We start from the raw sequence: 27922 nt of genomic DNA on the forward strand, positions 1-27922 counted from the left end.
TGGATTCTGTGTGTCCCTCTCTCTCTGACCCACCCTACTGTGCTCTATCTCTCTGTCTCTCAAAAATGAATAAATGTTTAAAAAAGTATATTAAAAAAAAAAAGAAATGATCTTCTTTACTCAACTCACAAGACTGCTGAAAACTCTGTCAGCAAGGTACTAAGCTGATAATTCCAAGGGGGCTTTATTGGCTCCATAAAGTCAATCTCAATTCCTTATAGCTGTCTCTTCATATCTGAGTCTATGAAGCTCTTTCTCAGTGCTGACATTCTACACTGATTCTTGATTTCAGCTCAGATTAGTATCCCAGTGTCATGGGAACTAGCCCTGAATCAGGCTGTGTGCTGAGCAGACTTGAAAGTCTCTCTCTCTCTCCACCTCTGTCCCTTTCTCATGCTCACACTCTCCTTCCCTCTCTCTATCAAAAGGAAAAGAAAATTAAAAAAAAAAAAAGAAGTTCACTCACATTCTTTAAAATTGTAAGGTTTGCCCCAGTATGAATTCTGTGATTAGGAGTAAACGTTGAACAGTGATTAAGGATTTTCCCACATTCTTCACATTGATAAAGATTCTTTCAAGTATGAAATCTGTGATGTTGAGTGTGACTGCCTGTTAAAGGCCTTGCCACATTCTCTAGATATCTAAAATTTCTGTCTAGCATGAATTCTGTGATGTCGAGTAAGCATTGACTGCTGGTTGAAGGCCTTACCACATTCTTTACATTCATAAGGTTTTTCTCCAGAATGAATTCTATGATGTCTAATGAGGCTTGTGAGCTGGTTAAAGGCCTTGCTACATTCTTTACATTTGTGAAGTTTTTCTCCAGTATGAATTCTGTGATGATGATGAAGCCTTGAGGCCCAGTTAAAGGCTTTCCCACATTCTTTGCATATGTGAAGTTTCTCTCCAGTATGGATTCTCCTATGTCCATATAGTGATGAGCCATACTTAAAGGTTTTACCACATTCTTCACATTTATAAGGTTTCACTCTAGTATGCATTCGCTGATGTTGAGATAGTCTTGAGTGCCAGTCAAAGGTTTTGCCACATTTCTTACAAATGTAACTTTTCTCTCTAGTACCTATTATCTTATGTATATTTAGTCCTGATGATTAAACATGCTCCCAGGTTTATCGCTTCTGTATGATTTTTTTCCCATGTGAATTCTCTGATGATCATCAATATTGGAGAACTGGTTAAAAGCTCTCCCACATATATTATAAGGATTCTCTCCCATATGTGTACTCTTATGTATAATAAGTTTTGAACTTTGATAAAAGACTTCCCCACATTTGTTACATTCACAATGGTCCTTTGGAAAATGGGTCCTCAGATGTTTATTAACATCTGAGCCTTGGTTAAATTTTTTCTCAGATTCACTGCATTCAGTAATTCTGCCTCCATTAAAAATGCTGTGGTTATGTTGTAAGGTCAACTGCTCAGCGGAGGCCCTCTCAAGTTGATGCCACTTGGCACTTTTTTCTTCATTTTTAAATCTCTGATTTTCAGGAATATTTGACTGAAAGGCCAATCCAATCCTCTTTTTAGAAGGGTTCAAATAATTATTTTCAGCATGGACTAGATAACTTCCCAGAGTTTTCAAATTTTCTTTCCGTGAATATGTACCCTTAAGTATTTTATTTGAGTCTTTGCTTACAGAAATGCACTGCTTTGCAGAAGTAGCAGACTTAAACACGGATGTTTTCCAAACTGCTTTATGTTCTTCACCATTTTGGGCAGTGAGATTCTTACTATTGGCAGTTGTCTCCATTTGGATATGTACTTCAGGAAATCTTTGCTGCCCTTCACTCTCCCCATCACTGTCCCAGTCTGTAATTAAGGGTAAATTCTCAAGGGTACTAAGTTCATATCTACCCATTGACACATTTTGGAAAGAAGCTTCTATGTGTGGCTTTGGCAGGAATCTCTGGGCACCATATGAAGATACAGCTGAAAGATATCAAATAAGAGAAAAGTAAAATCATTCCACTTACTACTCTCAGATGAATATTCTGAAAACTTCTAATATACAATCAGAGGATGTAATCAGATGGCTGAGAAGGAAATGTCACTACATCATTCCTCTATGAACACATAAACTTGCCTAAGAGATAACTCTGTAATATTGTCATGCTGTAGCACAAATCACTTTCCTATACCTCAAAAAATCAGAAGTACCATGTGAGCCCAAAATTAGCAGAAGGAAGAAAATTTAAACATAAAACCAAACTCAACAAAATAGGATACAGAAAAAATAGGAAAGTATCAACAATAGGAAGAATTGATTTCAGAAAAGGTCAACAATGGAGTGCCTGGGTGGCTCAGCCAGTTAAGCATTCGACTTCGGCTCAGGTCATGTCTCGTGGTCTGTGGGTTCAAGCCCTGTGTCAGGCTCTGTGCTGCCTGCTTCAGATTCTGTGTCTCTCTCTCTATCTCTGATCCTCCCTTGCTCACACTATGTCTCTCTCTGTCCTTAACAATAAATAAACATTAAAAAAATTAAAAACAAAACAAAACAGTGTCTGTTACACAAGCATCACCCGGTTATCAAAGTCACAGAAAGAGACTACAAGTAAACAAGAAGACAAACTACTACCTGTGAGGAATATTCATGCAACATCCACAATAAAACAAAGCAAACTGAATCAAAAGCACATTTTATCATTTTACAGCATAATCAACTGGGAATTCTTCCTGGAATTCAAGGGTGTTTCAACCTATGGCAAGCTATCAGTTTAAGACTGCACATTAACAGATTAAAGATAAAAAATAACACGATTACCTTAATTGATGCATAATAGGAATGAGAGCTTTTGGACACTATTTCATGATTGCAAACACTCATTAAAATACAAAGAAACCACCACAAATCTAAAAGACGGTACATGCGCATGAAAAGCTGAAATCTAACATATTCAATACTAAAAGAATGAAAACTTCTCCTGTATGATCAGAAACAAGGTATGAAAGCACCTTCACCATCTTCCATTCAACACAGTACTGGATAGTCTAGCCAGAACAATTAAAGTATACCTGGCTTACAAAGTTACATTGGTTCAGGTGTACAACATAGTTATTTGACAACTCTATAGGTTCTACTGTGCTCACCACAAGTGTAGCTACCACCTGTCACCATATAATTCTATTATAATAGCACTGAATGCATTCCCAAAGCTGTATCTTTTACCCTAAGATGTATTCATTCCACAACCGGAAGCCTGTCCTTCCCATTCCCCTTTACCCATTTTACCCATGCTCCCTTCCCAGTTCACTCCAATAACCAGCACTTTGTTCTTTGTATTTATGGGTCTGTTTCTGCTTTTGTCGTGTTTTTTTTCTTCCACTTACCACAATGTGGATAGATGTAGAAGGTATTATGGTAAGTGAAATAAGACAAAGAAAGACATATAACCGTATGCTCTCATTTATAGGTGCGATCTAGAAAACAAAACAAATGAACAAACAAATGAAACCAGAAACATAGTCATAAATATCTATTTTGTTTTGAAAAAGGTCCACGGATAATCTCAAGAATTATAAAAATTCCAAAATTCCACACATTTACAATGTAACAATTTGGCCTGTAACAATTTTCCAATGTTGGCAGAAAACAAGAGACTCCTAAATCAAACTTCAAAAAATTTATGCCTTATGACACAGCTAACACCATAAACTTCTTCACACTAATTTCACTTGTCAGCCCCAACTCCCAGGCCCAACTCCCAATTCATACAGGTAAATCCTGCCCATGTAGATGGTTTGTGTAACATCTGTGAGACCTTGACCATAGGAAACCTCAATATCTTTAAAAAAAATGTTTTTAATGTTTACTTATTTTTCAGAGAGACTGAGAGAGCACAAGTAGGGGAGGGGCAGAGAGAGAGGGTGACACAGAATCTGAAGCAGGCTCCAGGCTCTGAGCTGTCAAGACAGAGCCCGATGTGGGGGTCCGTACTCCCAAACCATGAGATCATGACCTGAGCCCAAGTCAGATGCCCAACGACTAAGCCACCCAGGCATCCCAGGAAACCCCAATATCCTAAAGCAACACCTAGCACATCTGCCCAAACTTTTGCCATAGAAGACGACATCTGTTTTCATGTGCAATAAATAAATATGTCCTCTACCCCATGGACAAGATAATATCACTACATTCCAATACTTTCTATACACAAACATTAGTGGAAAGATGTTTAAGAAAAAAAAAAAAACTTACAATGCTCTTATCTATAACACATGGAGAAACTGAAATAATTAAAAAATTGTCTCCCAACAATATCCACCATTCTGACCGTGGTTTGACTCCTGCCTAATTTTCTCATGTGTACACCACCTCATCAAACACTCATTAATCTGATATAGGATCTGGGATAAAATCTATTCAACTTATGTCATGAAACATTTTCCAACGCTATGATTGGCAGGATACAATGCAGAAGAATCCAGTGACTTGTAACGCTCACTTCTCCAATGTCTTTGTGAGTCATTGCATTCAACCAGGTAAAGAAATCCCAATACTCACGAGGGTCTACCTTAAATTTCAGTAGTGGGCTTTCTAAGGGAGATGGGTGAAGAAACAACTAAACTATGCAAAATCATACAATTTACATGAATCTGATAAGGTGAGGGGATTTTGTACTCCTTACCCAGGCAAGGCAGGTCCTGGATACCATGAAATCATGGTTTATTATAAGAAAAGGGTTGAGAGTTGAGAAACACATAGGAATTAGGGAAGAGGTGTTTACCAACCATCAACAGGGAATATTTAAAGGAGCAACATAGATATAAAAGATGAAGGAGATTGTGTAAACTGAAACAGAGGTGGTCACAAGGACAAAAATACTTTGGGCTGCCCTGAACTCAGTTGAAGAGCTGGAAGAAACATTGATGGAAGAAACACTGATGGAAGAAAGCACTGTTTGTGCCTCTACTGGATGAAAATCAAGGAAATGTTGGTCTAGATCATAAGCTGACAACATAATTTCAAGGAATAATAACAATGCTGTATGTAGGAATATATCATTTTGTTCTGATATCCACAACAGTGGGTTGTTCTGGGTTTCCTCTCATGATGTTTTTGCTGCTCATTTGGCAATGACATATAGAGGAAAAATTTTAAAAACTCAGTGTACCTGGAAGCTTTTACTTTAAGCTCCAATCAATGTCCATAGGGCTAATCTTAACAGTCTAGAAGACACCCAATACAAACATTATAACACAATGGACACACCGCTGGCAGGAAAAGATGGAGAGAAATCACAGTACAAATGTGCTCCAAGATGGTGGTGATGTTAATCCATGTCAAGAAATGACTTGTGCGGGGCGCCTATGTGTGGCTCAGTCAGTTAAGCGTCCGATTTCAGCTCAGGTCCTGATCTCAACACTCATGAGTTCGAGCCCCCCATCAGGCTCTATATTGACAGTTCAGATCCTGGAGCCTGTTTCAGATTCTGTCTCCCTCTCTCACTCTGCCCCTCCCCTGCTTGCACTTTTTCTCTCTCTCTCTCTCAAAAATAAATAAACTTAAAATAATTTAAAAAAATAAAAAAGAAATAAAAGAAATGACTTGTGCAAGCAGAAGGAAAAAAGCACAATACAGCATTTTCAGAATATGTTTCAATTTGTTAGCCATGTTATGAAAAAAAGAAAAAGAATAAAAAACATCAGTCACTACACAAACCACATAACTCATTGATTTTTAGTACATTTCTCACCAAAATTGTAAAGATAATTAATGATGCTTTGAGAAAAACACAAAGGATTCTATCTATGTGGTCTTGGTATAAGAGAAGATTTCTAAAGACAATAAAAAACACTAACCATAATGGGTAAAGTGACAAATTAGATACATTAAAATTAAGAACTTCTTTGTACCACAAGTTCAAGAGCTAGAAATTGAGGTGGCATGAGAGAGGAGACAATGGAGTCATTCTTAGCATATATACAGAACTACGAAGCCTGAAGAAAAAGATATCACAACAGAACAAAATGGTCATAATAACTAACTAGACATTTTGAAAAGGAGATTATCCAAATTAATGCCTAACTCCATAGTAACACGAAGTAACAACAACAACAAAGCAAATAAAACCATGACTTGGTCATTATCACATACCAACCAGAAGCCTAATGTGAAGATGACCTAAACTACCAAGTTTTGCAAAGTATGTAGATACGCCAGAAATCCCATATACTGCTGGTGGGTGTGAAAATTAGTACAAAGATTTTGGCAAAGTATTGGGTACTATCTATAAAAGCTGAACACATCTGTATTTACCAGCAATATGCTCCCACATATATAGCCAGCAGATATGTGTGCATGTTCCACTAGAAGGCAAATTAAAGATTTTATATGCCAGTACTATTCATGACAGTTCTACATGGAGAATTCTTCACCTGCCCAGTAAAAGTAGAATGATGAGATCAATGGATATTCACACAATGGAATTGGATCCATCCAGTCTAATGAATGATGCACAGCAACGTGCAGTAAATACAGATAAATTCAGAAGCAATAGATGGAAAGAAAAAAAGCCAAACAGAAGAGTTCTTCGTGCCTGATTACATATACAAAAAAGTGCAAAAACAAGGACATCAATCTATTGTCTACATGTTAAAAGAGTGCTGGGCTTTGGGCAAAGCTACTGAGGACCTCAAGGGGGAATTCTGGAGAACAAATGATATTCTGTTTCTTGATCTCAGGGGCTTATAGAGATGCGATCAGTTTGTGAAATTCCATTGAGCTGTGTGTTCACTTATGATCTGCACGTGTGACTTTAAAAAAATGATCGAGGGGCGCCTGGGTGGCGCAGTCGGTTAAGCGTCCGACTTCAGCCAGGTCACGATCTCGCGGTCCGTGAGTTCGAGCCCCGCGTCAGGCTCTGGGCTGATGGCTCGGAGCCTGGAGCCTGTTTCCGATTCTGTGTCTCCCTCTCTCTCTGCCCCTCCCCCGTTCATGCTCTGTCTCTCTCTGTCCCAAAAATAAAAATAAAAAACATTGAAAAAAAAATTTAAAAAAAAATGATCGAAAAAATAGATATAAGTAAACAGATAAGTATCATAATGTACACATTTTGACAAGTTGAAATTAAAAGTAGGAATTAACTTCAAACTGTGACTAGACTTTGAAAGCATGCTTTAATTTCTAGCTAAACCATATGGTACTGAGTACACAGTGTTCACAGAGAAAGAATGAAATTTAGAATTATTTTCTTAAAATGCACACAGGAAAGCACATAAAACATAATAAAAAAAAATAGAGTGTAAGGGAAAATATAAAAAACTTGGTAAACCCAAACCCCAACATCTCCCTTAGAATATTAACATAAATAAGCCAAATGTTCCTCCTAACATTTGCTTGACTATATTCAATTGGATTATTCCTAGAGCTGTAACTAAAACATGAGGATGAAAACTTAAAAATAAATAAATAAAACCCATATTCATACACATATATAAGCATATGCAGATGTACATACATGTATATAGAATTATAAGATATTAGATTAAAAAATAAAATATCATAAATAAGTTTGGAAAATCATCCACCATCTTGCTTTTTCTGGAGCTGGACAACTGAGATCTTATTGATCAGATGCTGAGTTGTTCCTTTTTCAGAAATATAGATACCATCCCAAAATTTTGTGATATCCTTGTTTTTAACAGTTGTGGCTTGCTGAATCAAAGCAGCTGGGTTTGGTACAAGTTCAATGACATTTCCTTCAAGAATTAACTTATTTTTAGGGGCTTGAGATACAGAACAAGCAACACCTGGCCTCATCCAAACCCTACAGATGTATTTTCCACCCGTGAAATTTTGAATTTCAGCAAGAGAACCATTCTCCTGAATAACCATGTTGGTGGGGAAGTGAGCATAGGCAGACCTCATCTTGTTACAAAAGCCCGGTTAATGCCCTTCCTTGATAATGCACCGTGCATGATGACAGATAGTGCGAACAGTAGCCACTTCTTTTCTATTTCCCCACCATTTGTCAACTCAGAGCCTCCTCTTTTTCCTTTCCAGGAGACTGAGTTCTACACTGATGTGATTGAAGTCCCTTCACAGGGTTCCTCTGGGGCCCTTCTCAATAACAGTGCATTCCTCCAGAGTGATGTTTGATGTCAACGTTTTCTGTCATGTCTACAGTCTGCTGAGAATGGTCTTCATTCTCTCACTAATGCAGCAAGTGGGTACTATCTATAAAAGGGAAACATCCGTTTTTAGCTTATGAGATGGGGCACCTGGGTGGCTTGGTTGGTTAAGCTACTGACTTTGGCTCCGGCGTGACCTCACCATTCATGACTTCAAACCCTGCATCGGGCCCTCTACTATCAGCATGTGAAACCTGCTTCAGATCCTCTGCCCCAAACCCCTCTCTGCCTCTGCCTGACTTCACTCTCTCTCAAAAATAAACAAACATCAAAAAAATCTAGATCATGAGACATGAAAATATTGATTACAGAGGGGTGACATCATTAAGATGGTGAAATATATGGTTCCCACTTCTGTCTGTCTTGTAATAAGCTCAAGTAGCAACTATTCACATAAGACACCATTGGGCAAATCTCAGTTCTCAGGAATGAGACTGAAGCACCCCTGGACCAGAGACCAAGGACAGCATTAGAGGGGTGCCTGGCTGGCTCGTCGGTTGAACATCCAACTTCGGCTCAGATCATGATCTCGCAGTTTGTGCGTTTGAGCCCTGCGTCGGGCTCTGTGCTCACAGCTCAGAGCCTGGAGCCTGCTTTGGATTCTGTGTCTCCCCCTCTCTCTGCTCCTCCCCTGCTCATGCTCTGTCTCTTAATAATAAGTAAATGTTAAAAAAAAAATTTTAAATATTAAAAAAAAAAAAAGGACAGCATTAGAAGGGTAAGAAGAGCCATTTCACTTTGACCACAAGCACCTCCCCCAGGACAGCACAGTGCCCCACCATGAGAGACCACCTCAAACAATGATTCCTCCATCAAAAAGAGAGAGAGACCAAGGTGGGAATCCAACATTCTGCAAATGGCCGGCCTCTTCCTGGGTGGCCCACTTAGGTCTCCTATCAAGTGGATCCTTGGGGGAATCTATACTGCTGGACCATAGGGTATCATATAAGGATGGAGAAGGTGGGTAAGCCTTACAACAACCAGTGTTCAGATCTTGGAAGACTGTCAGAACAGACTGTGTTCCACCTTGTGGTGACACCCAATTAGAGATGTCAGTGACTCTGCCCACCTGCAGAGCTGAGATGGACCTACTTGGTCAAGGAGCTTTGTTAGCAGCTATGCCTGACTTGTGTCTCCAGCCAACAGGTTGAACTAGAGCATGGAAGCCATTCTATGGCCTGTCTCAGCAGGCATGCAAGTTGGAAGTCACCTCCCACTGCTGAGCATAGCGTCCAAACCTGCCCCACCATAAGTCTTCGCAGAGAACAGACTCTATGAAATGAGACTTCAAAGTGAAAATTCCAGCCCAAACCACACACATATAACCTGAGTGGCTTTCTGGTTGACTACTAAGAACCAGACATAGAGGTCAGACATCCAACGTACAAGTGCAGGGAAGGTCTGGCACACACATGACTTCACTTTCACATCTGGAAAACCAAAATTAGACACCTATGTGCCTGATTGCATTCTGCAATATGCTAATATTTTTACTGAGTAACACAACCATAAACGTGCCCCAGGACATTGATTCTCAGAATGGGTTCCATAGGCAGGCACCTGACAATGTGTATGAAAGGGAACTGGGGGAGCTGTACCCCAGAACTACCAAAGTAGTAATGTGGGGACAGGCACAGCCATCTGATTTACAAGTTCACTTGGGGATTCTGACACTAATTTGAGAGCCTCTGTGGTAACTAAGTTACAGGTCATCACAGGTAAATCACTGTTAGAATTGCTCTATGCTTGTGGTCATGCTAGTGTTGTCTCACACACACACACACACACACACACACACACACACACACACAAGATCCACAAGACACATTCTCGTTATTCAAAAATAACAAAAGCCTGTCTTATTTTCCTCCTCTCCCTTCGGTCAATACTCTCCTTGAGCTTCCTGGAATGACCCCAAACACACTTCTGTTCATGCTCCTGAATGAAAGCAATCCAAGTTAGAGTGAATTGGAACTTATTTAAATATTTTATCAAGTGAATTATGAAATGCATACCAGACATTAACACATGGTATATATTATCATGGGATTGAATATAGCATTCTCACTATAGATCTGTATTTGATGATTTAAACATGAGACCATAAGTAATTGCAGGCTTAAGAAGTGCTTCATCAGCACTCCATTTGTATGCAGAATAAAATCCCTATGAAGTAAGGTTAAGGAAATTGTAAATTTTAGGGACTTAAAAAAAATTTTTTAAGTAGTTATTTATTCTTGAGAGAGAGAGAAAGAGAGAGAGAGAGAGCGAGCACGAGCAGGGGAGGGGCAGAGTGAGAGAGGGACACAGAATCTGAAGCAGGTTCCAGACTCTGAGCTGTCAGCACAGAGCACAACACGGGGCTCGAACTCACAAGCCATGATATCATGACCTGAGCCGACGCTTAACTGACTGAGCCACTCAGGCACCCCTACAGACTTTTTGTAATAGCTAGTTTCAGTGCAAAAGGTGATTGCCTTTCTGTCAGATGCTGTGATATGGTTCAGAGAAAAAGAGCCCTTCATAAACATCTTATATGTCTACCTGTGTTACACTTATATATTTCTACTTAGACTGGCCCATATGTCAAAGTTCTTGTCAATGACTTGGAGGGAGAAGAGCCTTGGGGAGGATGGCCTTCCTTGAATGAAAGCAAGACTTCAAAACAAATTCCCTAGCTCAATCAGATTTACACCACCTCCTTTGCTGCATAGAACATACTATGATGCCTGGTGGTGGTGTAGGTATCTTGGGGCCATGGGAGAGCAAATATGAGCACAACACCTGGGGGTAGACAATACAAGAGAGAAGAAATGGAAAACCCAGAGCACACCAAAGGGTGTCTGTGCCATTTTATCAGATATGAGCATCTACCTACTCACTGTATACATAACACAAAATCCATCTCTTTTCTATATATACACACATCAGCCTTTTCATGGTATAGTTGACCATAAAATCGGAGGTACTGAAAAATGAATGATTAATCTTCATTTGAATCTATGTTAAATGTGAGTATAACATGCTACCAAACTTTATTCTATCAGTTTCTACAACTGATAAAAATCCTCTTTCCACTTGGGTCAGAATGGGTGAAAGGAAAGCATGAGCTGTGAAACAATGTAGGGACATCTAGACTAAAAAGTGGGTGGGCTGTTTGAAACAGAAATGTTCACGGCCCATGAACAGTGAACTGCTCCCTAACTAAAAGGTGCCTTATACACCGTCCAGAGCACGGGACTAGATTCATCACAAGCTGAAAGGGGAAAGGTGGAAGTGAAAGGGGTCCCTGCCAGCTGTCGATCAGCATCCTTGGAAAGTGATCCATTTATACTACATCAGACCTATACTGGGGTTTTATACCTGGGAGGCCAGTGCTTTGAGGAACTATCCACATGCCTTGCTGATTCTGATTATTCATGTCCAGAAGACTTCTTCACCTTCAGTATGTACTCTGTCATGTGATATCTTAAAACAATGGCCATAATGTTTAAATATCCAATCTCCCCTTTCCATCCACTGCCACCCACCTGGGCCTGGGAAAGTACAGTTATCCCTGCCATCCAATAACAACAGTCCTCAGAACCACCAGGGAATTCATTAAATCATGAAGAAAGGATCTGACTCCCTCAATCCCAGGAAACCACATTTTCCAAGTCCCCATCTCTGTCACATTTGTCCATTACAAATAGCTTCCTAAGACCTTGCAGTGACCAAGAGGGGCTCCCTACCAGATCTTTCTCTGCATCTCAAGAGTTCTCCGTATTTGCTTCTAGTAGGATTTATCTTCCTCTTAAAGGATACCATCTTCATGTTTTATCCATCCCCACACATCTTAGTACCAAGTGCCTGAAACAATCCTGTGACCCATTGGTGGTGTTTTCCTGTTCTTCCAATGAAGTGGTGACAACATAGTATTTAAGTCCCAAGTATGGCCATACATGATCCAGTGACCAACCATTTCCCATTGAATTAAAAAATTCCAAACTACTCCTAAGAGCCTAGAAGGGCCTACATGGCTCATGTGGGAGGAGACAGCAGTGAAAATGGGGTCTCCATAACACAGGAAAGAAGGATAGCAGTGATGCCTACATCACTAGAATGGAGATGAGGACATTGAAGAACTGGAGATGATTTGGAAAGAAAACAAGTAAAGTTTATCCTTCTAAATTTAGACTCAGTAGTTCAGCCTTTGACAGGTGTCCTCTACCTAAATGAAGAATTCATGCCAATGCTTCAGCCTGGACATTTTATCTTTTACCCTGGGCTGCATCATCACTCTTAGTATTTGTTTTCTTCCTAAGTCAAGAACACCTACTAAGCACCCAGCACTGTCCCAAGTTTGGTTCCTTTAAATTAATGTTAAAATAACACATGACTCATGAAGTCTCCAAGTTTTCACCTAATCAAATTGTTCCAGTAAAGTGAATAACTTGGATGATGTCACTTCCAAGAAGGAAAAAGAACAGTAACTAAAAAAAATCTTACTTAGTATTCTTGTCCAGTTGAGAAGAAGTAAAAGGGAGCAATTAAACTACATAGAATTAAACTACTGTGGAATTACTCCCATATTCAAATTAATTTTGGAACACCATGTCATTTCACGCTACGTAGTCTTAAAATCCCTGAGCAAGTCATAAAAGCAACAATTCATGAACATTGGAACAAGGGAAACAGAGAGGATCCTACATGAGTAATAAGTAGGTAGACAAGACAGGATTTGCATGGGGAGATTCTCAAACCAAGATACAAGTGATTTAGGAGAAATCAATTCAATACAATGTAGAGAAAATTATTCCCACTATGAATATATAACATTTTGCTTGCTAGGAAATCATCAATTTTGAAATCTGGAAATTACTTCATTTGATCTAATATTCCCTTTCATTCTGAAGATATAGATATACATGCATTTCTTCTTAATTTGTTTTCTTACTACAAGATATACCTTTAGCTTAATATAGCATATTATTTTCTGTGCATATCAAAACCAAAAAACTGTGTTCAGTATGCTCAGAAAAGCAACATAAGCAAAGAAAAATATAGTGTAAAGTTTTAAAAACAGTGATTGAGAATTCTGTAGATATGGCTTATAACTATATTTGCAGTGACTTTGTTCAATTAGCAGTTAAGTAGAACCAGTACTTGGTAGTCACATGGATGGTGACCCATGGTTCAATAAAAGAAAACAAAGAAATTTAAATACATGAAGTTTATTACCCTTAGATCCTGGAGGATGTACACAATATCCCTTGAGGGACAACATGGAGAGGTCAAGGCTGAGTGCAGGTAGACAGAATGGCAGGAACTGGGGCAGATGCCTTTTTTGGGGTGCATGGTTGGAGTGCTTTGGAGTTCCTGTGCTAAGTCTAGAATGCACAATTCAAATCAAAATGAGTGGAAAATGGTAAACTCTGAGAGAGTCTTCTGTAGGGGGTATACAAGGTAAATATATAGGGAGTGGACACTCATTCACAGAGGCTACTGGGGAAGTCATAGGAGGATCTTACCTTTGCTTGTGACTTTAGGGACTGTTATCTATAGTGTATTTGCTACTGGGCAGAGCCAGAGTCACTTCAAAAGCCCCTGCAGGCAGTCTAGTTGTCCAAGATGGATTCCAAGGCAGCAGTATGAATTGATTAGCTACAGTCTCAATAATACTTCTATATCCTTATTAAAAATATCATAATGTTCCAGCAGTCACAATAAGGAAGAAAATATATGATACATGAACATAGGGAAAATAATCTCAAGTAATGTTCAGTGTACCCACCACTCATGCTGTTGAAAATCATGTGTAATTTTGACTCCCCAATACTTAATTTTAATAGCTTTAAAAAAATAAACAAAAAATAATAATAGCAGCTTTCTGTTGACAAGAAACGCTATGAAAACCAGACAATTATTACACCTTTATATGTTATATATGTTACATATGGTATCCCTACAATAATGGAAGCTCAAGAAAATCAGAACCAAGAGAAAATGCATTTACAGTACTGTACTATGAATAAATCTGACTGTAAGTGGACCCACACAGTTCAAACCCATGTTGATCAAGGGTCAAGTGTACTTTGTGTTACCATCTGTTAACCTGCAACCTTGTGAAGGTGGAACAGTCCAGGGTTTGTGTAGGTTAAAACTTCATTTATTACACATCAGTGTTAACACATTAAAATCCATTCAGTGTTATTAATGAAAATATATTAAGTTCAAATGCACTCTAAACAAACCACAGTAAAATTACTGTATGATTCTTGGTTAAAATACCCATGACAAGCATTCAAGAACCATTCTTGTTCCTGTGATATAAGGATCTGTGAGTTATACTTCCTACACTTTCAAATAATTATTATTGAGTAAATGTGGATTATAATAATTTCATACCCTTTTTTTTTTATTTTTTTAACGTTTATTTATTTTTGAGACAGAGAGAGACAGAGCATGAACAGGGGAGGGGCAGAGAGAGGGAGACACAGAATCTGAAGCAGGCTCCAGGCTCTGAGCTGTCAGCACAGAGCCCGACGCGGGGCTCGAACTCACGGACCGTGAGATCATGACCTGAGCCGAAATCGGAAGCTTAACCGACCGGGCCACCCAGGCGCCCCAATTTCATACCCTTTTATGGAAGAGTTAGCTATAATGTCCCCAGATATCTGAGAAAATTTTTTAAATTTCAACCACATAACTAATATTCTTGACTTGTATCAATTGCTATTATGAAAATACATCCAGATTTTAATGAACTGCCATTCTCCTTAAACAGCAACTAACACAACTATTTAAAACTCAAAATGTTTCTCTATCTTACTTTATTTCAAATAATAATGCCCTGAACCCTTACTTCATCATGAGTTGTATCCCTCGTAGACATCAAACACAAACAGCATCTCCAAGTAGATTTTCTTCATACATTGTACACTACAGTCTCAATCTTCCATGGAAAAGTAGGTATGAATGAATTCCCCATCATAAAAGAGCCACTCATGTCTGTGAGACAACAATCAAATCATTTTGCACGCACACAAATAAAGGCATTGCATGACATGATTTAAGAGTGAAATTAATAGTATTTGTCATGCAAAAAAAATCTCAAACATGGTCAATAGAAAAAAAAAAAGAGACACACTGAAATTATTCCCCTCCAGACATCCATCTTTCCTTGAGACTTTCAGGCACATTAACAAATACAGTTGATCACTGAGTAAGATGGGTTTGAGCAGTGTGGGTCCAAGTAGATTTATTTTTTGACAAACACACTGCAGTACTATAAATGTTTCCTCTCTGTTATGATTTCCTTAATCTTTTGTTTTCTCAAGCTTACTTAATTATAACAATACCATTTATAATACAGACAACAAAGAATGAGATGATTGACTGTTAATATTCTAGGTAAGACTTCTAGTCAACGATAGGCTATTTCTGTGGAAAACCAGGTATGGTTTTAATTTGGGGGACTCAAAAGTTACAGTAAGATTCTCAGGTGTGGTGGGGTCATACCCCCAATGCCTACATTCTCCAAGGTGAAAATGTAATTCATATTAGAGTTTTATATTCAGATTTTTCTCTATAATAAATGCTCTGATTTAGAATAGTGTCTGAAAAATGATATTGACCTATTGCTTTCTGCTGTGAAACCTCTCATTTTATTTAGATTTTGTTTTCCATTACATACTTTGCCAATTGTTTACAACTTTCATGTTTTTACCTGTTATAAAGACTCTTTTTTCCCTGAAGCATGTATTAAAAACAAAGGTCTTTCATCAACCATTACATTTATAGGGCTTCCAACCATTATGATTTCTCTGATGTTGAGTAAGTGTTTGAAGCCAGATAAAGACATGACCATCATTCTTGTCATATGTAACTTATCTCCCCAAGAGATACTGCCTCACGTTGGATATTTTTGGTTATGAATTAAATGCTTTACCATATTCTTTACATTTGTAGGGTTTCTTTTAGTATGCACACTATGATGTTCAGAAAGTTTATAGTTCTGCTTAAGGGCATTGTCACATTTTTGTAAACATTTTTCAGCCTTCTCTCCATAACATATTACCTAATTTTGATGTTTTGAGTGGTAAATGTTTTGCCACATTGTTTACATTTGTAAGATTTATTTCCATTATTAAATCTCTATTGTTGAGTGAGTTTTGAAGACTAGTTAAAAGGTTTGCCAGAGTTACTACATTTGTAAGTCTTCTGCGCAGTAAAGATACAATAATGTACAATAAGATTTGAGCTTTTATAAAAGACTTTCCCACATTTATTACTTTTATACTGGTTCATTGGAAACTGAGTTTTCTGATGTTTACTAGGATTTGACCCTTAACTGACATTTTTTCCCAGATTCATTGCATTAGTAAGTTTTATCTCCACTACAAATACCTCAGTAATTACGGAAGACTGAGTCCTCACTAAAGACCTTCCTAAAATCACAATACATAAAAACTTGCTCCAAATTAAGTATCACGTGATAACTATAGAACAGTGATGTTGGGATAAAGACCTTCTGAAGTTTATCAAAATTAGACGTTAGAATGAGGAGGGATTATGTGTTGGTGGGAGAATAATGAATACTCTGAAAAGATCTTCTCAAAACCACATGTAGAATTTTTATCTTTATTCTTAAATGTCTAACTTTCAGAAATATTTCAGTGAATTACTAATCCAATCTTGTATTTGAAATGGTTTCAATGATTACTTTCAGCATGGTTTAGGTGACTTTCCAGAATTTCCAAATGTCCTTCTAGAGAATATGAAGGATTACGAAATGGATTTGGGGGGCACCTGGGTGGCTCAGTTGGTTGAGTGTCCAACTTCAGCTCAGGTCATGATCTCACAGGTTGTGAGTTCGAGCCCCACATTGGGCTTTGGGCTGACAACTCAGAGCCTAGAGCCTGCTTCAGATTGTGTCTCCCTCTCTCCCTGCCCCTCCCCTGCTCACGCTCTGTCTCTTTCTCAAAAATAAGTAAACATCTTTTTAAAAATGGATTTTGGTGCTTGGGTTCAAAGACACTTTCTGCAAATATCACTGATTTAAGGTAGGGTTTTCCCCCAAATGTTTTATACTCTTGATCTCCTCTAGCAGTAAGGATTTCCTCATGGATAATTGTCCCAGTTTGGTTATATCCATCATAATATCTGTTCTGCCCATCACTACCTCCCACCACCTTCCCAGTGATTCATTAAGTATAAATACTCAAGGCCACAGCTTCCATATTTTCCCATATCATTCTTTTTTTTTTTAATTTTTTTATTTTTTTTCAACGTTTATTTTTGGGACAGAGAGAGACAGAGCATGAACGGGGGAGGGGCAGAGAGAGAGGGAGACACAGAATCGGAAACAGGCTCCAGGCTCTGAGCCATCAGCCCAGAGCCTGACGCGGGGCTCGAACTCACAGACTGCGAGATCGTGACCTGGCTGAAGTCGGACGCTTAACCGACTGCGCCACCCAGGCACCCCTTCCCATATCATTCTATGGAATGAATCTCCTTTGCCTGTCTGCCAACAGGCCTAGGGTGTTATGGAAAGATGCAATCAAAAGATACAAAGTAAGTTATCCCATTTGTTACGCTAACATGCATGTACATTAAAATGCTAATGTGCAAAATTAATTGTTTTTTATTTTTTTAAATTTACATCCAAATTAGTTAGCATATAGTGCAACAATGATTTCAGGAGTAGATTCCTTAGTGCCCCTTACCCATTTAGTCCATCGCCCCTCCCACACCTCCTCCAGGAACCCTCTGTTTGTTCTTCATATTTATGAGTCTTTTGTGTTTTGTCTCCTTCCCTGTTTTTATATTATTTTTGCCTCCCTTCCCTTGGGTTCATCTGTTCTGTGTCTTAAAGTTGTCATATGAGTGAAGTCTTATGATATTTGTCTTTCTCTGACTGACTAATCTCACTTTGCACAATACCCTCCAGTTCCATCCACGTAGTTGCAAATGGCAAGATTTCATTCTTTTTGATTGCCGAGTAATACTCCATTGTGTATATATACCACATCTTCTTTATCCGTTCATCCATCGATGGACATTTGGGCTCTTTCCATACTTTGGCTATTGTTGATAGTGCTGCTATAAACATGGGCGTGCATGTGTCCCTTCAAAACAGCACACCTGTATCCCTTGGATAAATGCCTAGTAGTGCAATTGCTGGGTCATAGGGTAGTTCTATTTTAGTTTTTTGAGGAACCTCCATAATGTTTTCCAGACTGGCTGCACCAGCTTACATTCCAACAAAATTAATTTTTTTTTAAGGTTTACTTATTTTTCAGAGACAGAGAGAGAGAGAGAGAGCAAGCAGGGAAGGGGCAGAGAGAGAGGGGGAGACATAGAGTCCAAAGCAGGCTCCAGCTGTCAGCACAGAGCCTGACAGGGCTCAAACCCACAAACCATGAAATCATGACCTGAGCTGAAGTTGGAAGCTTAACTGGCTGAGCCATCCAGGTACCCCACTAACGTGCAAAATTAATACTCATAACAGGACATCAGCAGAATGGAGGAATAGGAAGCAACCTGGACTTTACTCCCCCGTGGAGACAAAAATGGACCACATTACCTTTTGGAAGCTAGTTAGGAGAACATAGGACACCCAGGCAAGTACAAATGAAGAGCCACATCAAAGAGACAAGAAAAGTTTGTGACACTTGCACACAACAGCTGTTCACCCTCTGTGGCACTCCATGGCAAGACTGAGAAAACAGTTACCCCTCATCAAGAGAAACAAGTAAGTGACCTCTATATTCAGTGATCTTGCTTCTTTGCAGCTGCCTGGGGGGCTTGTTTCTGTCACGCAGGACATGGAAGCAGAGGGAATGACAGCACCCTCTGGATGCACTGTGGTGACTGCTCAAACAAAAGGTGACTGTTTAAACAATGAAAAGACTACAGAGTGAGGACACACAGAGAGAGGAAGGTATCATGGGCTCTAAAGAAGTAATTACACCTTTGTAAACTGGAAAATTACAAAATTTCAGACTTTGCAAATGCCCAGAAGATGTATGACAGGCCCCAGAATTACTATTATTTTTGTTCTCCTGTACAAAGCAAGTCCATAATCCTGGGCCCAGAGGCTTTTTATTTTTGTTTTTGTTTTTAATTCCCAAATGTCAGTAGAAGATCACAAGCCATACAAAGAAATAGAAAACTGTGTTCTAATCAGAGGAACAAAATAAATCTCTAAAACTGGCCCTAAATTAAGAAAGAACTTGGGGCGCCTGAGTGGCTCAATTGGTTAAGTGTCCAACTTCAGCTCAGGTCATGATCTCACGGTTTGTGAGTTCAAGCCCCGTGCAGGGCTCTGTGCTGACAGCTCAGAGCCTGGAGCCTGCTTCGGATTCTGTGTGTTTCTCTCTCTGCCCCTCCCCTGCTCATGCTCTCTCTCTCAATAATAAATAAACGTTAAAAAAAAATTAAAAAAAAAAAAAAGAACCATAAGTTTCCTGACAAAGAATTCAAATAACCATCATAAAGATACTCATGGAAGGAGAGAAAACAGGTAACTAAATGATGTCAGGACAACTATGCAGGACCAAAATGTAAACCCAAAGAGACAGCAAGTATATCAACCAGAAATTGGGAGCTGAAGAGTACCATCACTGAATTTAAAAATACAATAAAGGGTGAGCAACAGACTTGATCAAGCAGAAGAAAGAATCAGACAATCTAAAGACCCTTTGTGTTAAGTTATCTACTGAGAAACAAGAAAAATGTGGGAAAGGAATGAGGATAAGTGACCCATGGGACACCAACAAGTGAACCAGTATGTACATTACAGGGACCCTATAAGGAGAGGAGAGTGAAAGGGGACAGAGCATTTCCATGAAGAAGTGAAGGCTGGTACTTCCCATGTATGTGGAAAAAAGAGACAAATTCAATGAGTTCAATAAATTCAAAGTAAGATAAATGTCAACATGAACACAATGACACATTATAATTAAACTATCAAAAATCACAAGTGATAAGAGAATTTTGAAAAGCATGACAAAAGCAACTCTTCTTGTACAAGAGAGCTCCTGTAAGATTACTAGTGGGGTTCTCAGCAGACCTGATAGGAAGAAGCGCATGGGACAATGTATTCAAGTACTGAATGATCAAAAAATATCCACCGAGAATCCCTATTTGGCAAAACTGTTTTCCATGAAAGTAGAAATGAAAACTTTGCCAAGTAAAAACCTCTGTATGTTTACCAGTAGACCTGTCCTATAAATGTTCAAGGAAGTCTTAGTTAAAATAGGATTCTAAACAGTAATTAAAATGACACAACACAAAGCTCTCTGCTAAATACAAATATTTACACAATTATAGAAATATGTAAGGTTGTAATGAAGCAGCACAAGTCACTTTTATTTCTGCTACAGAATTTTTTAAAATAAAAGTATAACAATTATAAATCTAGGTAATAAAATACACAACATAAAAGACAGAACTTGTGATATCAGGAACTTAAGGTGGGTGCAGGGGTGGAGTTGATAAGTAGAAGAGTTTTGTATGCAATTGACAATATCACTTTATAATGATTTGTTATCTTTAGAATGTTTTAGTAATCTCTAAGGTAAAGTGATGAAAATACATTCAGAGGATGCAAAAGTTAATGAGAATGGTATCAAAACATGAGATGGGTAGAACAAAATTAAGGATAAAATATAATACCTAATCTTGGGAAAGAGCATAAAGATGATTCATATTTGGGTAACACACACATTGTCCAAAAACGTCCTAAGGTGAGAAATGCCATTCTGGGACAAACTACATAGGTAAAAGAGAAAGCACAACTCTGTCCCTCTCCTGCTTACACATATGCGTGCGCTCTTTCTCTCTCTCTCAAAATAAATAAATAAACATTTAAAAAATAAAAATAAAAAAATAGATAAATTATAGAAAGTAACATTTAAAAGGAAACCTTCTATGGAACAATAATTTTAAGGGGGAGGAGTTAAGATGGCTGAGGAGTTGGGAGACCTTAAGCTTGTCTCTTTCCTTGAACACAGCCAGATAGTTATCAAATCATTCTAAACACCAACGAAATCAATCGGAGATCTGAGAGAACAAAAACTGCAAGACTACAAGTAAAAAGTGACCACCTTTCAGCAAGTAGGAAGTTCAGAGAGTTTACCCAGGGACATACTGCTCTGGGTATGGCCCAGGGAGGGAGCCTAATATGGAGGCCACTGCAAAGTAGTATAAGCTGTGGAGCACAAAATCTGAACTTGTAGCAGTCTGCTACTGTAGGGGGAGTGCCTGACTTAAAGGTGTTCATGTGGTGAAGAGGGGCAGAATGCCAGGAGTGACAGGGTGGTCTGAGGATTTCTTGGGTCTCAGGAAAGATGGGTTGTGCCAACATGCTGGGATATTTCCAGGCATGAGATGGGACTCACTCTGGCTGAGGGTGGCAAGCAGGGGTGCCGGCTTTCTGCTGTTTTGACATAAACTCTGAACAGCTGCATAGTCACATGACTTTTTTTAAGATGGGATGGCAAAAGCATGGCCAGATGCTACCCCAGAGGAACGGTGTGGGTCCAGCCTGTGGGAATCCATAAAATTTGGGGTTTTGAAATTCAGTTGCTGCCTGTAATAAAAAAGCTTGGACACAGTCAGGGTGACCGCAAGGTTCTGACAGAAACCGGGGACACAAGAGGGATGATTAGTTGCTCTTTAATCAGGTTTCCCCTTAAGAGTGGGGGTCATGAACTTTAAGCTCTGGGGCTACAGAATGGGAAAACCCCATATTCATTCTGTCATTCAGAACTGAAAGCCTACAGGGAGCAAAACAGCACCACCTAGTAGAGGCCACTGCCACTTACACCAAAACCCACTCCCTTGCAATCTGGAGGTGCATTTCCACTGGAACAATTTAACCTGAGAATCAGCACAGCAGGCCCCTCCCCCAGAAGACCAGCACAAACAACTCGACTTGCACCAACTCTACACTAACAGACTTCACCTCTAGGGGAAATAGGATCTAACTTCTCTTTTATTTCTATTCTTTATTGTTTATTATTATTTTCTTCATTTATTTTCTTATTTTTTCAATTCCCTTTGTTACTTTTTAGTATTATTTTTTTAAGTTTTTTTACATTTTTAATTGTTTGTTTGTTTGTTTGTTTAGATCAAGCTTGGGAGGGGCAGAGAGAGAGGAAGACAGAAATTCCAAGCAGGCTCCAGGCTGTTGGGACAGAGCCTGATGCAGGACTCAAACTCACAAACTGTGAGACCATGACTTGAGTTCAAATCAAGAGCTGGATGCTTAACTGACTGAGCCACCCAGGTGCCCTTATTTTTAATTTTTATATATACATATTATTTTTATTTTGATCTAATTAGTTGTTTTCATTACATTTTATTGTATTTTATTTTATTCTTGGATCTAGATTCTTTTAACAAGCAGAAAAAACACACAAGATCTAGTTTGTTTTTTCATTTTGTTTTGTTTGTTTTCTTTCTTTTCTTTCTCTCCTCTTTTCCTTTCTGGACAAAATGATGAGATGGAGAAACTCATCCCAAAAGAAAGAACAGGTGAACTCATGGCCAGGAATTTAATCAACACAAATACAATTAAAATGTCTGAACTAGAATTTAAAACCACGATTATAAGAATACTAGCTGGGGATGGGGAAAAAAAAGCATAGAAGACACCAGAAAATCACTTTCTGCAGAGATAAAAGAACTAAAATTTAGTCAGGCCAAAATTAAAAATGCTATAACTAAGATGCAATCTCAGATGGATGCCATGACATGACAGTGAGGATGGATGAAGCAGAGTAGTAAATCAGTGACATAAAAGATAAAATTACATAGGAATGCAAGCTGGTGCAGCCATTCTGGAAAACAGTATGGAGGTTCTTCAAAAAATTAAAAATAGAACTACCCTATGACCCAGCAATAGCACTACTAGGTATTTATCCAAGGGATACAGGTGTGCTGTTTTGAAGGGACACATGTACTCCCATGTTTATAGCAGCACTATCAACAATAGCCAAAGTATGGAAAGAGACCAAATGACCATCGATGGATGAATGGATAAAGACGACGTGGTCTATATATATGTATGGAGTATTACTCGGCAATCAAAAAGAATGAAATCTTGCCATTTGCAACTACGTGGATGGAACTGGAGGGTATTATGCTAAGTGAAATTAGTCAGTCAGAGAAAGACAAATATATGACTTCACTCATATGAGGACTTTAAGAGACAAAAGAGATGAACATAAGGGAAGGGAAATAAAAATATATAAAAACAGGGAGGGGGACAAAACATAAGAGACTCTTAAATATGGAAACAGAGGGTTACTGGAGGGGTTGTGGGAGGGGGGGATGGGCTAAATGGGTAAAGAGCATTAAGGAATCTACTCTTGAAATCATTGTTGCACTATATGCTAAGTGATGTGGATGTAAATTTAAAAAAATAAAATTAATAAAATTAAATAAATAAATAAATAAATAAATGATAAAATTATGGAAAATAATGAAGCAGAAAAAAGAAGGAAACATAGGCAAAAGATCACAATACAAGACTTAGAGAAATCAGCAACTTATTAAAGAATTACATTCGTATCATAGAAGTCCAAGAAGATAAAGAGAAAGAAAAGGGGGCAGAAGGATTATGTGAGCAAAGTATAGTTGAAAACTGCCCTAATCTGTGGAAGGACACAGACATCAAAATCCAAGAAGCACAGGGAACTTCCATTAAATTCAACAAAGCAGACCATCACCAAGACATATCATAGTCTTGCCATAGGCCACAATTAACAACTTAGGAAACAACATATGTTGGCAAGGATGCAAAGAAAGGGGAACCCTCTTGCACTGTTAGTGGGAATGCAAACTGGTACAGCCACTCTGGAAAACAGTATGGAGGTTCCTCAAAAAGCTTAATATAGAACTTCCCTATGACCCAGCAATTGCACTATTAGGTATTAACTAAAAGGATACAAAAATACAGGGTCGAAATGGTGCAGGCACCACAATATTTATAGCAGCATTATCAACAACAGCCAAACTATGAAGAGAGCCCAAACGTCCATCAAGTAATGAATGTATAAGGAAGATACAGTGTGTATGTATTTATATAGAATGGAATATTACTCAGCCATCAAAAAGAACGTACTCTTGCATTTGCAATGGTGTGGATGAAACTAGAATGTATTATACTAAGTGAAGTCCATTACAGAAAGACTAATACTATATGATTTCACTCATATGTGGAATTTAGAAACAAAACAGATGAACATATGGGAAGGGGGTGGAAGAGAAGAGAATTTTATTGGCAAAGTGCATAAAGCTGATTCATATTTGAGTTACACTCACATTATCCAAGAATGTAATGAGTTGAAATTTTTCCTATAACAAAATACACATGTGGAAACAAAACCACAACTAACTAATACTGTGGAAAGTCACATATAAACGGAAGCTGATTACTATGGAATTGCAAAAACAGAATAAGACAAAATTTAACCCAAAAAATTCTACATAAAAAAAGATGTATTATTTAAAAGTAAACCTACTATGTATACAACTATAATTTTTAACAGTGACTGTGTACCCATGAAAAACAAGCATTTTGAATTACAGACATGTCTTCATTGATAGTAAAATTATAAAGAATATTCATTAAAATCCACCATGAAAAGCTATGATAAAAATTTTTATAAATAAGCACTTATAAGACATGAAAAATATATTGCTATTAATATATTCCTCCTCATACAGAGTTTAAGGCTATAATCCCACATTTAGAACCAAGCAGAAAAACAAAAACTTTCCATTTCTAAACAGACAAATACCATCAAAGTTGTAAAATACGTTGACAATCACTTTATAAAGATTAAATATTTGGGATTAAATTCTGATACATTCTGAGGAAAGTAGAAAAAATCATACTGATTAATTTTTCCTGAAGTAAAATTACATGTATGAACAAACCTTTTTTATTCAATCAGAATTTTACTAATTATCTATTTTACTTCTTATAAAGCGCATGCCAATGTCATAGCAGAATTTTTGATTTAATAAATCAGAAATGAATCTCATATATATATAATTAGAAAGTAAAAAATATATGACAAAGTCATAGGAACTTCTTATAAGACAAAATTATGAAATGATGCAATTATTAAGAAACAAGTTAACAATTGAGAATTTATTTTACACTGTGAGTTCTAAGTTTTAATGTTCTAGTTCCCCTATGGCATTAATTTATATAAGATTCTAAGAAACAAAAAGACACATTAAATGATTTCATCATTGAGGAATGAAACACATGGAGTGGAAATTTCTAGTTTTAGCTAATACAAAAAAAAAATGAACTTTTAAAGTGAAATAAAGGACTAGATTCTCTCATTTTAGGGAGGTGTTTTGTTATCTGATGAAATTACCTAACACCATTCTGTGTAAAACCTTTGTAACATTGGAAATCATAAATCAATAAATACATGATATTGGTCTCCACTGTTCCAGGATTTCTATACCAAACCACAATATGTCCACACTACCCTGACACACTTCTCACAGGAGGCAAAGCAGAATTTAGAAAGGCTTTAGCATAAAGTTCCTCATAAATATGGAGATTTCCCCGGGGCCCTCAAAGCAATGGAGCAGCTCTCAGAATATGGAGGCCCTCATGCTGCAAGGAAAGTCTCCTGGCCCTCGCAGTGGACAGGATGGGCCATCACTGGAGCTAAAGTCAAATCCTTACAGAACATAGATCATGATAATGTTGGATACCAGATGTCCTATCATGAGAGGGAGAGACGTAAAACTAGGCTTCTCAAACTTTTATTCAAGGAGAGCTACTGGAACCACATTTTAAGGTCTATCTTCCTCCTTCACATTTGGACCCCACCTCTGTCATCTGCTTCATTCATTCAACCTACCTGGGTGTGAGGCTACCTTCTCCTTTCTCTTCACTCCCCATAGCTCCTTCTTTTGCTCCAAAAAGATGTCTAGGTCTGGCTTAGACACAAGACCTGTTTAGTAGAAAAAAGAAATGAGTATTGTTAGAGATTCTAACTTTCAATCCAGTATTGCACTCAGCAGATAAGAGAGGACATTGTAAAATTCTAAGAAATGATTTCCCAAAGGCTGTTACCCAATAGCCCCTTTAGAACACATAGGAGGGATTTCCAATGTTCAGATCTTGACCTCCACTTCCAAGTACTAGACACAAGACACAATGATAAAGAGTGGAAATTGGTGTTTGAGATGTGGGCAGGACCATTTTATGTCACTTAATGTTTAGAATTGCCACTAGTCTACAGAAATGATGCTACTCTAAGGAAGAGGAAGCTAAAGCTGAAAAGGAAACATCATGAAGATATTTCTTTACATCTACAAACTCCTACTTCTTTCCCTTACTGCAGGGATCTGAATCCCAGTCATGCAAAGAAGAAGCTTCCAAGAGACTGTCTTCAAAGGAAGGAACAAAACCCTGAGTGTGGTTTGGGAAGTCTGGAGGGAGTTATCCTCACCCAAAAAGAGGAGGTGTCCATGGGTCTCTAACATCACATCCCTGTACAGTTCCCCCTGACTGTGATTTATGAATCTCCATTCCTGAGAGAATTCTACAGCCACATCTCTGAAGGTCAGCACTCCCTGCAACAAATACCACAGTTACCAAGTGGACACAGGCAGAGTTCATAATGGTACCTATGATGAAAGAGGGAGTTAATGTCACCAGCTAGACTCCAAGACCTGACCTTTACTGCTTACCTGCTTGTACCCGCTGACCTTAGCCCCTCATTTTACTTAACCTCTTCTTTCCGTCTTATCTTTTACTTCAGGCCATAGTCTCATGGTCATAGTCTCCCATGAGGGAAATAGAAACTAACAAAAGGTAATGACTGCCCTGAGGAAGAGCTTGGGCAGGCCCAGGTTGAGCTTACTCCCCACTTATATCTAAGCAGATCAACTATGGAGTAACTCATGGAGTGAGGACTTGCCTTGACCTCATTGTAATACCAAAATCTCCACATAAGGAGGAGCACAAACCTCATTTACATAATATATGAAGCATGATAGAACTGGTTGGGTTTTTTTTAAGTTTATTTATTTATTTTGAGAGAGACAGAGAGAGTGGGAGAGGAGGGGAAAGAGAAGTAGACAGAGAATCCTAAGCAGGCTCTGTGCTGTCCATGCAGAGCCTGATGCAGGGCTCAACCCCACAAAACTGTGAGATCATGACTTGAGCTGAAACCAAGAGTCGGACACTTACCTGACTGAGCCAACCAGGTGCCCCTCGAACTTCTTTCTTTTTAAAAAAATTTTTAATATTTATTTTTGAGAGAGAAACAGAGCACAAATGGAGGAGGGACAGAGAGAGAAGGAGACAGAATTTGAAGCAGCTCCAGGCTCTGAGCTGTCAGCATAGAGCCCGACATGGGGCTTGAACTCACAGACTGGACTGCGAGAGCATGACCTGAGCAGAAGTTGGTCACTGATCTGACTGAGCCTACCAGGCGCCCCTAGAACTGCTTTCTCAAGGCTCATGTGTGACCTTATGCCCAACTCTACATAGATGATAAAGCTCCCCTTTCCAAATATCCATCCTAACCTTAAATAAAAGGAAATCATTCCCCCTTACTCTGTGAGTCTGTTTTAGAAGTTATTCCCTGTGGGGGTGCCTGGGTGGCTCCGTTGGTTAAACATCCAACTCTTGATTTCCCTTGGGTCATGATCTCACAGTTCATGAGTTTGAGCCCCACATGGGGTTCAGCACTGATAGCAAGGAGCCTGCTTGGGATTTTCTCTCCCTCCCTCTCTCTCT

The 27922-nt window shown here is 38.5% G+C and overlaps 1 protein-coding gene and 2 pseudogenes across 1 annotated transcript; all 3 read right to left on the reverse strand.

The window, feature by feature from the left end:
- On the reverse strand, positions 1–27230 carry LOC105261237 (zinc finger protein 681-like). The gene is made up of 3 exons (XM_045046283.1): positions 26628–27230; positions 26034–26126; positions 1–1950 (listed from the first exon to the last, which is right to left on the reverse strand). Exons 1-3 carry the CDS (start codon positions 26659–26661, stop codon positions 1100–1102), a joined length of 978 nt encoding a protein of 325 aa, XP_044902218.1. The 5' UTR covers positions 26662–27230; the 3' UTR covers positions 1–1099.
- On the reverse strand, positions 4605–5114 carry FELCATV1R-PS21 (vomeronasal 1 receptor felCatV1R-ps21 pseudogene; annotated as a pseudogene).
- On the reverse strand, positions 7464–13488 carry LOC101089226 (annotated as a pseudogene).
- Positions 27231–27922: the final 692 nt, after the last annotated feature.

This window comes from Felis catus, chromosome E2 (assembly GCF_018350175.1).
Source record: "Felis catus isolate Fca126 chromosome E2, F.catus_Fca126_mat1.0, whole genome shotgun sequence".
Classification (NCBI taxonomy): domain Eukaryota; kingdom Metazoa; phylum Chordata; class Mammalia; order Carnivora; family Felidae; genus Felis; species Felis catus.

Bases quoted from the DNA above. Each gene is read 5' to 3' on its own strand.
- LOC105261237 (XM_045046283.1), bottom strand. From the start codon at position 26,661: ATGTTAGAGACCCATGGACACCTCCTCTTTTTGG. The intron at 26,127-26,627 runs GTGAGGATAACT...TCTACTAAACAG, and splicing joins TGGACACCTCCTCTTTTTGG to GTCTTGTGTCTAAGCCAGAC. The intron at 1,951-26,033 runs GTAGGTTGAATG...GATATCTTTCAG, and splicing joins GAAGGTAGCCTCACACCCAG to CTGTATCTTCATATGGTGCC.